At 37.3% G+C, this 18,132-nt stretch overlaps 1 protein-coding gene across 8 annotated transcripts in view; it reads right to left on the bottom strand.

Moving 5' to 3' along the window:
* Positions 1–18,132, bottom strand: part of PLXNB2 (plexin B2) — a 252,189-nt gene that overhangs the window by 14,894 nt on the left and 219,163 nt on the right. For all 8 annotated transcript variants that reach the window (XM_077179032.1, XM_077179028.1, XM_077179033.1 and 5 more), the window contains 13 exons: positions 17,615–17,782; positions 16,512–16,620; positions 14,569–14,796; positions 13,904–14,080; positions 13,309–13,448; positions 12,186–12,286; positions 9,690–9,919; positions 8,510–8,691; positions 7,678–7,744; positions 7,415–7,561; positions 3,928–4,084; positions 2,764–2,864; positions 1,785–1,869 (listed from right to left, as the gene is read on the bottom strand). In XM_077179032.1, coding sequence (XP_077035147.1) covers positions 1,785–1,869; positions 2,764–2,864; positions 3,928–4,084; positions 7,415–7,561; positions 7,678–7,744; positions 8,510–8,691; positions 9,690–9,919; positions 12,186–12,286; positions 13,309–13,448; positions 13,904–14,080; positions 14,569–14,796; positions 16,512–16,620; positions 17,615–17,782 — 1,892 coding nt within the window. The remainder of the gene's footprint in view (positions 1–1,784; positions 1,870–2,763; positions 2,865–3,927; positions 4,085–7,414; positions 7,562–7,677; positions 7,745–8,509; positions 8,692–9,689; positions 9,920–12,185; positions 12,287–13,308; positions 13,449–13,903; positions 14,081–14,568; positions 14,797–16,511; positions 16,621–17,614; positions 17,783–18,132) is intronic.

The raw sequence follows: 18,132 nt of genomic DNA, 5'->3' as shown, positions 1-18,132 counted from the left end.
AGAAGGCTGACCACTATTCTATATCAAGAAAGCAAAGCAAGTTAAGGGCACCACCAGGCTGCATTCACAGCCCACTCCACTTATGTAGAGGTGAGGTGACCATAGCCCCAGCCACCAGAGCAGGCAAACTGAACAGGGACTAGGAATCAGCACCTTGCCTGGCTGCACTCCACTGCCTTCTATATTAAACTGGATGGCTTTTAAGTTAACATGCTGGGTCGGCACCTGCTGTGACAGAACAGTCACTGCTTGGCCAGCTATGCCAAGCACTTGTAAAAGAGTGAGGATAGCAGCAGCAGTGTACACATGACCATTAGAAGACTCTTCTTTCTGGTGGAAAAAAGTCACAAAAGAAAGAATCCAGGAGGACAGAGTAAAAAGTAAACAGTAAGTAATTCTGCCCATCTTAATTTCCTGTCCAACACTCAAAACAAATGAAAGTCTGAACCTTTCTGCTAAATAGCCATATATGTCAGAGCTATCAGCTGAGACCCATCTTTTTGAAAAATGTACATTTCTGGCATATTGTTTCCAACCTGCTTAACTGCCCAGCCCTCAAAACATATTAAATCTAAGATCAGTAAATCTGTTTAAAGGAATGAAACTATTAGGTGAAGTAATGGCCTTTGCAATCAGTGCTAGAGAGAAAAGCATATCAAATGAGTTCATGGGAGGAAGAATGATCTCAACAATTATTGTTCCATAAATCTAACTTCTACCTCATGTAAAATAACTGAATATAAGGATAAAAAAACCCCAGAGAAACTGAACATCTGAAGTCAGTAAAGGAAATACATGTGACAAAGAACATACAATCACAAGTAAATATTGCCATAAAAATCTGAGTGCATTCAAGGCTGTAATGGATATTGTGTCTCAAGATATTTTGAAATATAGAAAATTGGTCTAGACAGAATACTAACACACAAAAGTAAAAGCTTTTAAGATGGGTTGCAAGTTAACAGGTTTCTTCTGTGTTGCAAAGTCCAGGATACTATAGCAGACAGCAATACAGCAGATGCATTAGTGATGTGAAAGAGAAGAAACATTACAAGGAAATTCCTGATGCTCACTTACAGAGGATTGAAAACCTCAAAAAGAGCAAAGGAATTGTGAAAAACGGTGCATCTAATAAAGAGACAAAATTCATGGAACGATCAAAGTCAACTAAAAAGCCCTGGGGAAAAACAAGTTAGCATAGCTGGTGAAACATCACTCAAAAGGAAGGGAGACGCAAAATCTGGAGGTACAGAGATGAGTTTGCAAGGCAACACAGTTGTAAGAAATGCTACAAAAAATTACATCAGATTGATTATGGGAGAGGGGAGCTAGTCTGCACTGTGCTTCATCTAGAGCACTGCATTTAATTCTCAGTCTAATAAGAAGTGAAAGAAATTTGAAGAGGAAAGTGAGTAAAGGCTTTAGAAAGGAGAAAAAGAGATAAAGCTCTGGGAAGATGAAATGTACAGTTTGAGTATAGATGTAGTGTGATTAAAAAACAAAATATGGAAGGAAATGTTTAACAAGAGTGCTTTCTATTAAGTTGGGGCATGGACTCACAGCAATTATGGTTAGAGTCCTAGGGTTCAAGACTTTTATAATGAGGGCAAAGAAAACCATTGCAAGTGTACAGTGGGTAACACAACAAATAAACTCGGTATAGTCTGGTGGGGAATATCTAGCTCCATGGAAATGCTTGATAAACAAAATCAAAATGGCAGCATCACTATGTGTGTTTTGACTTCTGATCATCTTGGGAGGTAGGGAAGCCACAAGACACTTACTTTCCCCTGGGACATCTTGCTGATTATCCTCTGGCTGCTGGGAAATCCCCATTTTTGATAAGATAAGCGTGGCACCATCTCGGACCTTTGGAAATAGAAACACAGAGATATTTTTCAAAAGAACCACGTGTTACTGAACCTCTTTCTTAAACCCTAAACTGGGGTTTCTGTGATTGGTTGCAGGGAATCTCTGACTAATGCTAACCTTCCTAGGCTCTTTGGACAACTGGCTGTGCAATTCAGAACAGACTCCCTCCCACTCTCTAAGAGATCCCATCAACAGCTCCTCTGACATTACTGAAACATTAGGAGAACTTTGAGGCTTAAATAGTTCCTCAACATGGTGTGGGTGCTCTCTGGACAAAAATGGGGTTTATAATGAAGAATCAGACCTGTCTGTTTTCTCAAGGAAAACTAACCAACTTTTCTCTTCCCAATCAGGATCAACTGTTGTTAGAAAGCAATAAATAGCATAAAAAGGAAAGATAAGTGCATGGTAGAGTGCACAGTATGAAACCTAAACCAGACAGTACAACAACATCAACATCTGCTCTCCTGATTGGGGTTTTGAACAAAGCAGACCAACTCAAAATCTATTTAGCAGCACAGCAAGGACAAAGACAATTCTCAGGGGTAGAAAGTGGTGGAGAAAAGAAAAGATGAATATGAGGCCCAGCAAAAAGTTGAATGTTCAAATTGGAATTTGGATTCAGATACTCCAATGTTGAAGAAACCAAGGCACTGGCATTTAGGTTTTGTGTTATTATATAAAACGCTTAGGCAGAATGCCTAGACCCAGACTTTCACAGTCCAAACCTTTTACTGACTAGACTCAGACCTGTGTTTTAATTTTGATTCTTTATCATCTTCTCTGGGCAACCTCTACGTATCACTGAAATTTCTCTATAAACAAATAAAGATTTTATTTATTACAAGAAAACAGGTAACAGGTGTGAACAATATTTTTGAAACACCTTACATTGTAATGCATTAGTGTGTTGATACGTTTCCATCTGCCATCTCTTTGGGATGTTAAATCCAAGTCTGAGAGGATCTGTGCAGTAGAACCTGGACGCCATTCTAAGGGGCAATTAAAGTGAGAAAAAACAATTAAAAAAACCCAAAACAAAAAAACCCACAAAAACAAAAACAACCCAAACCAAAACAAAACAAACTACTCCAAGGAAGTTTTACAGACCCACTGACACATTGTGGAACATCAGAAGTAATGTGGCACATGCCCCAGTGTGTGTTTTTTATTACTTAATCATTTGGTCTTTATTACAGAAGTTTGCATGAACTATTCCTAACCATGCATAGGACTTCTGATTATCTTCCATAAAAACTTTAATTCCTTCTCATAGAATTCAATAAATATATATAGTAAGATCTGCTATTGGTCCCAAACAGAGTAGGATTTCATGGAATAGAAAAGACATTTTTAGGGGATTTACTAGGATTTTCTGAAGTGCAAGATTTTAATCTTCTACTTTCAGATTAATGCAGTAATGAAACTATTGAAAAAATTATCAATTGGAGCTTTAATTCTGAGTCTATTAGGCATTTTAAGGAACACCATTTCCTTTTTTTTTTTGTCAAGAAGAGAACAGCTATTTTGAAAGCCTTCAAGGAGGATGATTTCAGAGACTAAGTGGTACATCATCTCCTAAAAGTGCAGTTCCTGTAAGTTATAATTCTTTTGAATAACCATCATTAAGGCAACTAAAAATCAGTACCAGTTTCTGAAATTGCATCATTACTTCTCCATCAGTTAATTATCCATGCTGTCATTATCACATTAATTAGTACCTGAGATACTGACTCTGTCAGACATGAATTCATTTGTGCCAATAATCATTAACAGGCTCTTACAATGCTGATGACAGTATACCAAAACTTTAAGAGTCAAAAAATGTAACTCATAAGAAAATATTAATTTTTAAAGCATATTCAGATTGCTGCAAAATACTGTATTTTTCCACTCAGCTGAACATGAATTGAGCTTTTTAAAAAAAACCCAAAAAAACAACAAGTCAAATCATAACCAAGCAATAATATCCTCTTACAGACATTTTTTCCAGAAAATAAGAAGACACACAACAGATCTCAGCTGTTCAATATACTATCACAAGTAGCTACGTACCAAGAACTACACTGTCAGCTTTTGGCCACTGAGAACACGGCAGGTTTCGATAGACTTGGTCTATTATCTTTTCCTTCACTTGTGATATGGTGTCACAGTTGAGCACTTTCACAGGTATGGAATCATTTCCTCCCTCCTGCACATATACATTAACTGTCTGTGAAGAAAAGAATGTACAGGGTTATTAAGGCAAATCAGTGCTGAATTACCTCTGAATCTGTTCCTCTGGGTGGTTTCAATGCAAACAGTATATGAAATTCACCATGCAATGATTATTGCACAGCAATGCATATTTGCAATGGGAGTATAGATTATTTGAAGGATCTTTTGCTGTTATGCAGCCAACCAGCTATCATAAATTCCAGTTAATTTCTCCCACTAAAACAAGACAGAAAAGATACAGAGTAGATTTAGTCATGTCTAATATGCTAATATTATTAAGTCTTGGGAGTTTATTAAAGAGAAACATGCAAGAACAAAGCAGTTGGACCACTGTCTCATTACATGCATCACATTTAACCTGATAATATAAACATAAAGAGGCCAAGTATTGCAGTGCCTAAATTTCATGAGTTCCCAAGCATAATTTGAACTGTACTTTATTGAACTCTCAAATATTATGTGCTTTTGCCTTCCTTTATGCTTGCTTCATGGCAGTGGCTTTAAAGATGAGCAGACTACTTCTGTACATATGGTAATTTAACATGGCTCAACTGATGAGCAATGAGTAGCTCAGCTCTCCAAAATTTTACTTCCTGTTACCAGCTGTTTATTAAACACACACACACACACACACACACACACACTTACATACATATAAAAGTAATTTCTATAATCTTGTGTATTTGAATACCTCATTTACTGCCTACTGTTGTCCTAATAACCCTAATAGCTGCAGGGAATACACCTAAGTAGCTTATGCTAGTTCCAGCATTTTAAATATTACTGTTTTCTGATAGTATTGTCATGATTTTCTTAATGTTAAAGAGAATTTCTTGAAAGCCTGTAATTTGCTAAATCTAGAGTGATTTTTTTGAAAGAAGCTTTGCTATGTAAGTGTCAGTTTCAATATAGAAAAAAACAAATAAGAAAACCATGGCCAGAATACCTCCCCAGACAGGAAAAAAAATTTAAAGCCCAAATAGATACTATAAAAAGCCTCCTTCTTTCACTAGCTGAATCAGTAGTACAGCTTAGAGCCCTTGTGGATCTTTTTCCAGTCAGGTAACTTAGGAGGCCAGGCACATGTGAAGCACTGCAGCTCTCAGACACATACAGTCCTGCCAACCACAATGCCTGAATTTATCACATCAGACCTCAGAAATAAACTTGCATGGCTGGTATTTTGAAAAAGTGAAGAAAAGCTATGCCATACGGCAGTCAAATTAAACATGATTGCACTGTCCCTTGACAGAATGCTCAAACTAATCATGAGATTTCACCTTCCTTTTCCTATTAGCTTTATGGTAATTAGACATGATTTTGCTGCTGGTTCAGTATGCAGCATGTCAGTGTAACCAGTGATGCAAAACAGATTCATCTTTTAAATAAGAACAATTAGAGAGCAGACAACTGCTCTGTGCTGTACTTACCCACCTTGTCTCACTTTCAGGAAGAAGTGAAGGAATTAACTCATGCTTTAACCTACACTGGTGCACAAATGCTCCCTAAATGTTCGGTTACCACAGCATCATCATCATCATCATGCCAAAGATCCCAAAAACTAATGGTAATAGTACCCCCTCCATAATCTTTTATCATATCTATATACACATATACATACATCTCATCAACTTCCACTCATGCACATACAAAAAATATTTGTTTGATGGGAAATCTGTAGAGTGTGGATCGAATACTGCTATTGTACAATATTATAATGTTTAAATCTAGCTAATAAGTGTGTTGTGCCCATATCTGATTGCATTCGTGAATTTTCTGATTCACACTGAGTCATATAGCTTAATTGCAGGTTCTTTTTTTAAATGAAAAGAAACAGACTAAATAAAGAATTATTGCCATTAAGACTTACATGATGTACAGTGCAAATAAATTTTGTTTTCCATACATAACAGAAATTATAGCCGGCATTGCCAGTCAGTGTGTTTTCTGTGGGTGGCACTTATAAAGATGGTACCTAAACTAATCCCCAACTAGTTGAACTAATCCCCATTAGTTGAACAATTAGTTCAACTAATCAAACTAATCAGTTCAACTTTAAATTTCTTCTTGCTCAACACATTCTTCATCAAGCTACTCTCTAAGGTCACAGTCTGGTGACTCCATGACTCCAAGTCCTACAGAACTCTTCTCCTATCAGCCCTCCCATCAGAATCCTTTCAGAATACATAAAATGGTGATTTTTTCCCCCCAAACAAGGACTTAATAAAGCTTTTTATTAAATTTCTTTTCTATGCTGCATATATGTTACTGCATCTTTCTCAGTTGAAGACAACTACACATGACTCCTAACATGTCAATAAAAAAGAAGTTAGAAAGGGAAAAAAAATCATAAATTGGTCTCTGAAGGACAGCCTGTGCATCTTTGATATTCACTACACTGTACCCTGAAGAAAACCAGCAAGACTGTCAGAAAGAGTAACACTAGATTTTACACTCCCTGAAGAGCTAAGGAGTGGGCTGCTTGAGTTTTTCCAAAAGGACAGTTAATCTGTGTTCTGGAGTATGTTTGAAAAGTGGTTGAAATTTCTGACAGTGAACAGAATCCAGTTAAAGTAGAATTCATAATAGAAAAGAACTAGACCATGGCACTGGTGATCAGATAGAGGGGGAGGTTGAGTTCAGAGGGGAGTTCCCTTGCCAGGAATATCCATTTCTTCCCACTTGAAGCAACTAACACAGGTCTCCAGAACTGGCTGTAGAGGCACTGTAGGGAATTATTTCCCAGAGAGGAAATAAACTACTTTCAATGCCAGTTGGGCTGCCCATGTTCAGGAGATCTTGACTCACACAGAAAAAAATGTAGAAAGAGGTTCATAAAGTGTTCTGGAGATTGTGGAGCCATCTCACAGGACTGCAGAGGAGCACAATCTGGTATACTAATAAAATGATCTCTAAAATGCTGTTCAGTATGCTGATCAGCAGCAATCACAAGGGAGAAAACCTGAAGTTCAGGCATAATGGCAGTGCAAGAATTCTGCAAAAATCAATTGCCAATGAATTTAGATGGGAAAAGGGGAGGAGCCAAACATCCTGACCACTTTTCACATCGACTGAGAATTATGAAAGGGATTTAATGAAATGGATTCTGCAGTGGCAGGATTTGAATTTTACTTTAGAAGATACTTTGTAATTTTGTTTTCCTGCTTGGAGACTTGTTTTGGTCAAACTACCGACAATCCTGCCCATGACCAGAGTTTTTATGCAGTTCACAGTAGTCTAGAAAACTCTGTACAGACTTAACACTATGGGAATTAATTTTAAAATAAAAAAAGATTTTAAAATCTATTAATCATGCTTTGCTTACCAACTGTGTGTACTCTACATCATCTCCTAGTAAGCCTGTGTCATTCAGTGTATACTTTGCTTTCTTCAGCACAGCATCCACTGGGCCTTTTTCTACCTGGTGTTTGATAGCCTTGAACAATTTATAAAGAGGCTCCCCAGCATTGTCCTATGTAAAGAAAAGGAAATAAAAGAAAATCAAAAGACATACACAAGTGCAGCTTTGTTAATTATTACTGATTAAAAACAACAAAACAAACACAGGCAACAGACTTCAACTCTTACCTTGAGGTACTGATATAAACAAATAGACATCCAGTTAGACAACATTCTCTCAACAACCGTTTCAGATCTGAAAAAAAAAAAAAAAACAACCCTGAATATAGCAAGGGCACTTAATGACAAGGTTTTAAAAAAAACCAAAAACCACTGCTTGCTTGAAATATAATATTTTTACATGCTTAACTGCATTCAGTCTCCTAATGCAATGATTTCCCTATAGAGTCTTGAAAGCATATATTTGCTTTATGATAAGTGCTTTGTATTACTCATCAGTCCTGAGTAGGTGCCTTCATCTCACTGCTGAAAAGCACACATTCTTTATTCAAAATCTTAAATTGGATCTGCACTGTGAGAGCTAAAAACTTAACCCAGTTGTGCAGTTACTGGGAAACAACCTACAGATTACAAAACTACAACATACACAGAGCAAGATCTATTGAAATTTATTGGGAGTAACAGCTGGGTTAAAACACTAGAGCAAGCCCTCACTGAAGGCACAATGCAGCCGATTGTGTGTGCTCATTATGGAGGTGATGTGTGGTATAAATGCTGGATCATTTGGCATAAAGTTAGATTAAAAAGTAAATTAAATGTTCAGTGTGGTATTTCAAAGTAAGGTAGGTGTTTCTACACCACAGTATTTGAATAAGCAGTCCTGTCCAGCATCCTGCTGGTGCCTTCCACAGCTGCTCCTGGTGGGCTTGTCTTGCCAATATGCTTGGGCCAAGTTATTTCTGATTTTACAGATAGCTGGCATTTTACCACAGTCACACCGCAAAAGAAACACATTTACAAAAAGCCAGAGACATACAGAAAATATGACAATCATTCAAACCTTCTTAGCATCAGCTTTGGGTTTTTGGCCACAACATACTGCTCCATCAGTTCTAAGAAAAGCGTCCTCATGATGTCAGTGTAGTATTCTAGTTTTCCATGTAAAGCAACAGTCAGTAAAGATGCAAAATACACTTTAGCTCGAGCAGAGAACTCCCTTTGGTTTTCCAGTGTGTGAATAAACTGAAAAAGAAAGAAAATGTAAAATGAAGTCACATTACAGGTTTCTGAAGAACCTCAATACTTGTCTGCACTAAGACAAGCAATATTATTTTAATATTCAATCTCCTAAGTGCTGAATCAAAAAGTTTTCAGAAGTTTGAAAGAACTTATATAAAAATGTTGCCTAAATTTTGATTTTAGATATACAATGTACTAGACCGACCTAAGGAATGCTTATATACTTCTCTAAAAACTTATCTAAAAAGGATGTTTTAATTAAATGTAAAATAGTGTTCTGTGACAATTTTAAAAGTGAAAATCAACTCCCCTCTCCCCCAAATTCCCAGTCCTTTCACATCAAATTACAAAGACACTAATGTAAGTACACCTGTAAATGTGCTCTCATCTGCCATGAACTCTAATTCTACCATTAACTAGCTCAGCAGTAGATTCTCATTAAAAAAAAAAAAAAGAGAAAAAGCTAGAAGCCTAAATCTATATTTAGGTGTCTGACAATGAGCTTCAGTTTTTGAGAGTGAGCAATTATAAGTCTCTTCAGAGCAGCTGTGAGCACTCATCAGTCTTGTTGAATAGGCCACTTGAGGAGCCTCTACCTTCATTGGGGCAGAGATTCTGGTAGATGGCTGTCCACAAGTGACTCCTGTGAGGAGCCAGGATGGAATCAGCACTCTCTGATCACATTTCTTAAAAGGCTAAACCAAACTTGTAACACCAGTTTTTATGCCAGATTGGGAAATACCTGCTTTTTACAGCCACTGCAATGTTCACTAACTCCATATTGCATGACCTGGCACAGAAATGTGAGATCCAACATGAACCTCTGGCTGTGATGCCACATATCTGCAGTGGTTACTGTGAAATCAGAACCATATGAAAATCACTTATTTTTATGAATTTTTGTTCAGTTGTGCTTGCAAACCTTGCAAACCTTCTGTCTTGCACACATACACACAGGTATGCCTAGCTAAGAGACAAGGTGCATCTAGTTCAGTACTCACGTTAATGAGAAATGATTTGCTGTTGAGGAGGTTGGAGAACTGGTACAAAGCCTGCTCCACAGTCTGGCGCCTGGCCTCAGGAATATCCAGCTTTCCTGTAATCATCACATCCTTCTCTCCATCTTTGGAGGGCAAGAAGAAGACTCTGTCGGTGTACGTTTTGTAGTCTAGTACTGGAATTCCAGCTTCGTTGATATCATTTGTCTGATCCTCCATCTCTATCATTAGATCTGCAATATGCAATGTAGTTCAATGGTTCAGTTTAAAAACTCTGCAGGTTTTTAGGTAATACAAGGTCTTTGAGTGCCTTGTAATAGTGAAAAGGCAACTCAGCAGCAAAAACTTATTTAATCTCACATTTTCTCTTGCTATTTTTAACAATCATCCTATTAACTATAACCACAGCTTATCCTTTGGTGACATGAGGATAACTGCCTTTAGCACTGATGGTTTCCTTGTTGTTGCCTATCTGTAAAAAGACCTTTATGGCATCTGAGTGAGCTCATATAGATGAATGTAGGTTTATAGTACAGAACACAAAAAAGACATTGCAATATTTTTTGTCTTGTTTTAGTTTTAGTTTTCTTTTTTCCCAATCCATCGTCTATACCCTCTGAGTCCAGTTAGTACAGATAGTTATTTTAAAAACACAGCAATCCAGGAAAGAGAGGTTTAAAGTGTAAAGCAAACTAATTTACTAAAAAGGAAGGGGATGGCAGAAAGGAAGAAGGTTAAATGGTTCACTGAAATGAATGGAAATATTTCTGTGGGACTCAAAAGCCTGAAGTTTTTAAAAGGGACAAAAATTAGAGAATCATCCTTTGGAGCAGCTACTCTAGCTGAAGGCTTTCCAATTACCCAATATTGCTGATTGATTGGAACACCATGTTAATTAATATAGCAACCTATTGTCTCAGGAGTTTTATTGCTCTTACTCATTCATTTGCCTCTTATTTTATAGCATTCATCAAAGATGAGGGACAAAGAATCTTCTTGTTTCCCTCTGTGTGGTATTAGAACTTCCTTCCCGCTGTCCCCTTCCTTGGCTATCTTTGTTCTTGTGTATTTTAGAGAGTTTGCACTTTGTGCTGTTGACATTACAGTTTCACAGTATGGAACCAGAATGTGCTTTGACTTCAGTGTTTCATTTAACCGTAAGTCAAGGTGGATGTAGTTTAGGAACTGGATTACTCCTTGGATGTGCATTCTACTCCCCCGATGCTTGTGCTTCGTGGAGCAGAGAAGAAACTTCCAACCCAACAGGTAGTAGGAATGTGTAACTCTCTACTCTTGTCCCAGCAAGGGAAAGGTACCTTCTCCTTTCAGAAATGGGTATGACGTGCCCAGGGAGAGGGAAGAGAGAGAGGGAGAACCTTGATAGATCCTCTCACAGTTCAAAATGTTTTTGAACTGTGAGAGGATTTGAAATGAAGTTTCACAGTTTGGAATGAAGCCTATTTGGGATTGACTCAAACATTTGCTTCTAGTTTGTGTCCAGAACCTGGAAGGAGTTGGTTTTCCAGAGAAAGCAAGCTTGTACAAGTAAAGAACATCCTGTCCCAGAAATACCAGAAAAAAAATGACTGAGGGAGGCTTCCAGCATGGCCGAAATCTTTGAGATACTCAGAACTTCTTAAATTAATGTCAAACTTAAACCTGAAATTGCTGTTTTATTCAATCTTGCTTTTTAGCCACTGTCAATATGAAATAGTGTTTCCTCTATAGCAATAAAGCATGTGGGTACTTTTTTAATAGAGATTATTTCAACATGACCCAACAGCAAGTATAATTCAGATAATGAGGTGACATTTCATGGTAATCATTTAGGCCAATATTTGCAAAGTTTGCACTTAGATGCCTAATTTAAGCTTTGTGATGAGTAGTCCAACATGTAAAATGCTGAGCCTTAACACATCCTGCTGCCTTCCCTGGGATGATGCCTCTACATTTACACAGAACAATTAGCTAGCTCCCCTAATCAAGCTTAAGATTTTCCCATGGTGAACAGGGTAAAATGCTATTTTTTTCCTGTGAGCTTACCAAATTATCCCTTTGTATGCTGATGGCTGCAAATAAATTTTGCAGCTCTGAAAACAGTTTTTAATGTGCATACATTGTACACACAATCATTGTGCTAAATATTATGTGCATGTTAGTCACTATAAAGCATTCTTATCTTTGTGTTAATAACCAATCATATTAATAACTATAAGCAACCCCAATCTCAGCTAGTTTTTACTCCAAATTTCTAACTCTGTTCTTCCTTTAGACTAAAATAATCAATTTATTTTAATAATCTCAGGTACCTATTTTATTTTATCTACTTCTCTCATACATAATAGCAAAATACCTGCTCTATGTCAATGCCAGTAATGAAGACTACTAAGATGTATTGATTATTTCTTCCCAGAAGACAGTTTTAGTGAGCTAGCACCATTCCTCCAGCATGTCTTGATTGCTGAAGAGGACCCACAGCAGTGAAAATATCTGTAATACCTGTGAACTCCTTCTTGCACCGGTCTCTGACACTCTCCTCCAGGCCTTCAAGTTGTGACTTAATTTTTTCATACTCTCGTTCTGCTTGTTGGCTCTTGCGTCTTTATGGAACAGAGGTAAGAATGAAAAAAGGTTACAAAATGCAAAAGCAAATAATTTGCAACAGCTCTGAGAAGGAAGCCCAAGGAATGGAAGAAATTTTCATGGCTTTGATTTTTTTAAATACAGCAGAAAGAGAATGGAGGAGAAAAACAGCAACAGAGGCCAAAATCTTCATTCCATGTAAAGCGACTTGGCACTATCATGGGCTGGTTGCTTCAAAGCAGACTTGGGCCAGTAATTTGAAATCCAGTAAGAAGTAGTTACAAATGCTTTCAATCATATATCAAGTACAGGAAGTCAGTTTGAGCAAGGATTGCTTGCAACATGTCCTGTACTGGCTCTAAGCCACCCAGGACAGTGTCTGGTTTCAAACTCAGAAGGTTTGATGGAGGCTCACAAGAACTGTACAGCACATGCTTCAGCTGTATTGATATGTACCATAAGAGTGAAATCCACCCCTTCCTGAGGGGGAGGGCCCTCATTACTAACCTTAAAATTGGTTTAAGTAGTCAAAAACAGACATATATTCTGGCCCTTTATGAAGCATGAATTCTGACACTAATAATGAAGTTTGTGCGTGGGTAATTTAGCTGGAAAAACAAAACCGACCCCGTAGTAAAAACCATCCAGCTCAAACCTACAGTGCTGACTGAGGCAGCATAAATGTTCATGGGTATTTATACAGAATAAATTATCCATAAGTTATCTCCTCCACAAGTGCAATTTTAGCTGCCATTTCAAAAGGGTATGTGTGCAATTCAGTCTGCAGTTGTTTACTTGGGAAGCCTGGGACCAATTGTGTTTATATATAAAGGAGGGACTGGGCTGACTGACACCAAGGAATTTGGCATGCGTGAGAGGAATAAATTGGTGCTCATACATATTTCCAGCTGTAACTTCCATTCTAAACCCTGCAGCTCATAAAAAAGATGAAGATGGTTTCTGTAGACTGAGCTGAAAACAATCAGGTAGTACCTTGAAAGCTTTAGGAAAACAAAAGCACCTAATTAGAAGAACTTACCTGTAGCAGATGATAGAAATGCCGATGATTACTATCATAGGAATAAGTACCAGTGGCAAAATTAGATTCAGTGGGATATCAGTCACACGGTTATCATATTCCACCCTTCCAAGGATCCATTCCCGGAGTCCAAATTTTACCTAATTGGATAAAAACAGACATTTGTCTCAACAAGTGCAAATGTAAGGTGGTCCACTTCTCAGTTGCACTCTAAATTCTTAGTAATTTTCACAAGTGAATTTCTAGCTCAAACCTCCAAACAAAGGAAATACTTTGGAATATTTTAAACTGACTTTGGGTCACTAGCACTTTATTCCATGAAGTAATTTAATTTTGCTCAGCTGAGGAAGAAAAATCCTAAGTCTGTCTGGCTGGAGTTCTACATTTCTATATAATGAAGGTATTTGGCAGCCTTGAGACTGCTCTTTACGTGTGACATCTTTTATGCAGTAGGCAGAAGCTGGAGGAAGAAAGAACTGCAAAGAGTTTCTTCACAGTACTACAACAACTGTGGAGAACAAATTATTTCAGCCAAGAGGCACAGTAACAGTGTTATTGATACATGAAACTAAATTCCACAGAAAAGGTAACGTACAATGAATTCGGGAAGATTATTGATGGTATCTCTCTTCTGCCGTTTCTTTGGCTGAGGCTGTACTTCTGGTGGCTCACAATATAAGTCTGTTTCAGTCAGAGTTTTTATATTGCAAGGCTCATCACCCACAAAAGCTTGGGCCTCATCAATTGTCATGGCTTTGTTCAGGTTACTGCCCTAGACAGAAAATAAAAAGCTGAGTTATCATCACAAAGTCTTGGGGGACAAGAAATCCTGAATTGCAACTTTCCATTTGGATCCCTTTCAGCAGCAGATATGATTTGCCCTGCAGCCTACAGAACAGCAGAGTGATTGGGAACTATGTGATTCCCCTCCCTTCCTTCCTGGTGTGAGATCAGATGCCCCTTCCAGTTCCTGGGAGGTCTATTGGGGAGGGCGTTTCCAAATGCAAATGCCAGACTCAGCAGGAGGGGGCATCCTCGGCAAACCCAAAGTACAGCTAAAAAAGATAGGAATTCTTTCTGAGAAGGGCTGTGGGGAGAAAAGGGGGGCTGCCAATGTTCATCATCTAGCAGAGGTAAGGGACTCTACCAAGAATTTGAGGTATGGCACCAAATGTCTAATAAGGCTTTGAGAAACGAAAGAAAAATTCCATACATGCTTCAAGGACAAAATGAGCAAGCACCAACTTTTGACAAGTTTACCTTTGCATTAATAAGTTTGTTGACTTGTTTTTTGATGCCATCTGTGAAGTTTTCAAAAGTTGGGTCTGCAACATAGGCAAAGGAGTGGCTCTCATTTTTTACAACCAATTTATAATGATCCATTAGAATAACAGTGGTAATGTTATAGTTTTCTGGGTCTTCCAGTATTGGTGGGGAAGAAAAAACCACTGTGGTTTCATTAAGTCTTGTAACAACCTTTCCATAAAACTGTAAGAAACAAGACAAGAAGAAGAACATGCACATTTTAGAGTCCAATTCCTTTCTGTACATAACTGTTGATAACTTTAGACCATAGAAATAAAACCACTGAATTTATATCCTCTCCATACAGCAGAAATACCACAATATAAAATATTTTTGAAAAAGAAAATGAAATAAATTTGTTGATGGTAATAAATCATTGATTCACTTTATTCCAGCAATTGCCTGCAGAAGAAGCTTGGGCTATGGGTTAGTTTCCATTGCCTCCAATTTGTTTGGCTCTTTACCACTGGACTGATACCATCAAATTCCTCTCAGATTAGGAAGTTAACATTTCACCCTTAATCCTGATCATCTTCTGTACCTTTGAGTAGCTTGGGTCGATTATTTTCTGCTTACACCATATAATACCTCACTAGATTTCAATACAATCATTAAGTGAAATTTTGGAATAAAATTCAACAGTTGTTACTTAACCACTCAAGGTAACAACTCAGTTCACCCATTCTCCATCCCCAATTCAACAAATTTTTTTACCCTGACACATTCAGTCATTCAGTAACATCGACCACAGGCAACAACACTAATAGGAACCCCCAATATTTATTCTATCACCACCTGTTTTTCTCACTTCATAACTCAATGCAACTAGATAGCTTCTCCCCAACATTTTTGATATTGCCATGTAAGTGAAAGCAAACAAAAAGATTAGAAAAGCTGAGTAGTCTGCAAAGTCTTAATGAAGAATGTGTGCTATAGGTAATGCTGACTTAAGCTAACAGGCTGAGTATACATAAGAGAAGGTGTAAGAAATGTTGATAAACACTGTAAAGAATGCTAAATAGAATTTTAGATTGTCCTGGGAGTCAAGATTATCAAGATAATCACCTTTTGAAGTTTATGGCCTAAAAAATGTAGTCAGTTTTCCTCTTAATAATCTTTAGGGATATGGTTCTAATGTACCCCAATCCAGTTGGCTTTGGCATCCTCTAAAAGTTGAGTCATGCATATGATTCAAAACATGCTCATTACAAACTCTTTATGGATCATAAGACAGTCTTACACTGAAGAGCCAGCCTTAGCAGAGTCTTATAATGTTCTTACTGGAAGATCACTTTTAGGTCTAAATCAAATAAATTGTGATCTTCACTAGAAGAGGAGGAAATTGATACTATTGGCAATATCTGTTCCTCTTAACAGAAGATGCAAGAAGGAGTTTTTTTAATGCTATTTTCCACAACTTTTTGTGACCTGTTGCAGGTGGAATATGCATGAAGCAAAAAAAAAAAAGAAAAGAAGACTTGGTTCATTGAGATGTCAGGAAAGAAAAGACACTGATTGTGCAAAGCTGAGTAGTCTGCATTGTCTAGATTTAGATCCTCCTTCAGGCAAATTGCTAATGGCTGCATGGGGAGAAGAAGGAGAAAGATAAAGAAAAAACAAACACTTCCAAATTCTGAAATACATCTTTTATCCTTATCTATATTGAATGAAATGAATTTTAAAGCAGAATATTGCAAAGTACAAATGCATGTAAGGCAAGATGGTAGGAAAGTCGAGACTTTCCACAGGAACACCCTGAACAGACTCAGAAATATGTTCAAACCTTATTTCAGTTCAAGCCCAGTGGAGTCCAGTGGGAAAGTTTATATGCAGTTTTTGAACAGATTGTATGTTGTACATGCAATGTTATGCCTTTGGGGGAAAAGAAAGAAAATTACCTTTTTTTGATTCATTCCCCCTGCTTCTGGACGCTCTGCATATATCACCAATGAGAAAGACTGGATGAGCTCAAACCCGGTTCCAGTTACTGTAATATTTCTTCCTCCACTGCAAGACAGAATTAAAAAAGAAGTCAAGTCATTGGCAGACTACCACAGCTGTACACTGCTTCATCCTGCACTGCTACTGCTTCCACTGAAAAAAAACCCTTATGTGTGATGCCTATATGACAATTAGATGTCCTACAAAAAGGACTTCTGTTAAAGCTATTGATGATGAAAGTATTTAAAAGATCAATGTCAACTTAAAACTCTATTTAAAACAGCATGATTGAAAAAAGTACAAATTGCTTTGCCAGGATTTTTGGCTGTACATTGATGGCAATCTTTGTGTGCTTTACTTCTCCAGTGTTACTATTAAAATCACTCTGCCTACAATATGCACATAGAGACAAAGCTGAGATTATATTTTCCAGAGGTCTGTAGGGACCTGGCTTCCGTATTCCCTTTTATTTGCAGCACATTGTTTAAAAAATAATACATTCACATAAGAAGAAGAATTTGCCAGTGGGAATTAAAGTCATTGAAGTGACATGGATTTAGAGGGATAGTAAACCTCAAAGCAATACATAAAAATAGGCTTTAGTTGATATAGAAGAAAAAAAAGTCATTTGAATTCCATGGGATAAATCACTGTTGATCTACCAAAGAAAAATTCCAGGTCCCAAAGTCACCCAACCAAATATGAAAAGGAAACATTACAACCAAATCCTATATTATACAAGTGATTACTCAATATTCAAGAAGACAGGTACTAATATCTCCAAGAGAAGTCAGAGCCAAATTTATTTTTAATGTTCTGTTTGTTAAGTCATGATGTTACAATTTTTACATTGACCTTTGTAAAGGGATAAAAATTAGGAAGTAAACTGAATACTTTCAAACATCAGTTGCAGTTAAGACCACAAGCCCTACATTCCTGAATGTGTGCATTGATAGAGTATAGGAGTTTATCTCAAACAATTCTATATTTAATATTTTTCTTACCTATTACACATATTTTAAGCCAGTTGTGAAGAAAGTTACGACAAACATTTCATTACCTGCTGAAGCTGTTGACTGGCAGGAATTTGGTGACAGTAGGATTCTCACTGTATGTAAACAGCTGTGGGACAGTAATTCTCGTGCTCCCATAGTTCATTGTGACTGGAACAGGTTCAACCTTGTTGTTACGTCCTGTAACGCAGATGATCTCGTCTCCAAATTCAGTACTAGATTGAAGAAGAAAAAGAAGAGGAAACATCTTCTGTTACTAACACTATGGAGTTTTGTATTCTTTTACAGTATACTCCAGAACAAAAATACCAGGGCTCCATTTCTGCTGGTTACAGTAGTTATGAGAGGAGATAACACTTCCATTAGATCATGTAAGCTTTTTAACAAAAGAGATATAGGATGTAACAACGAACATTGTACAAACACAGGAACAATGCAATGTCAGCACACTTAGTGTCCTTCCTTTTTTTTTGAGAAAAGACAAGGGCAACAATTAATAAAAGGAAAAAGAAGGGAGAAGAACAAACCATGGGGGAGACTAGACAATTAGTATTTTATACAAAAC

The sequence above is a fragment of the Agelaius phoeniceus genome, chromosome 5 (genome assembly GCF_051311805.1).
Source record: "Agelaius phoeniceus isolate bAgePho1 chromosome 5, bAgePho1.hap1, whole genome shotgun sequence".
In the NCBI taxonomy this organism is placed as follows: domain Eukaryota; kingdom Metazoa; phylum Chordata; class Aves; order Passeriformes; family Icteridae; genus Agelaius; species Agelaius phoeniceus.
Note: the sequence above shows the minus strand (reverse complement) of the source record. Positions and strands in the feature narration are given on the sequence as shown.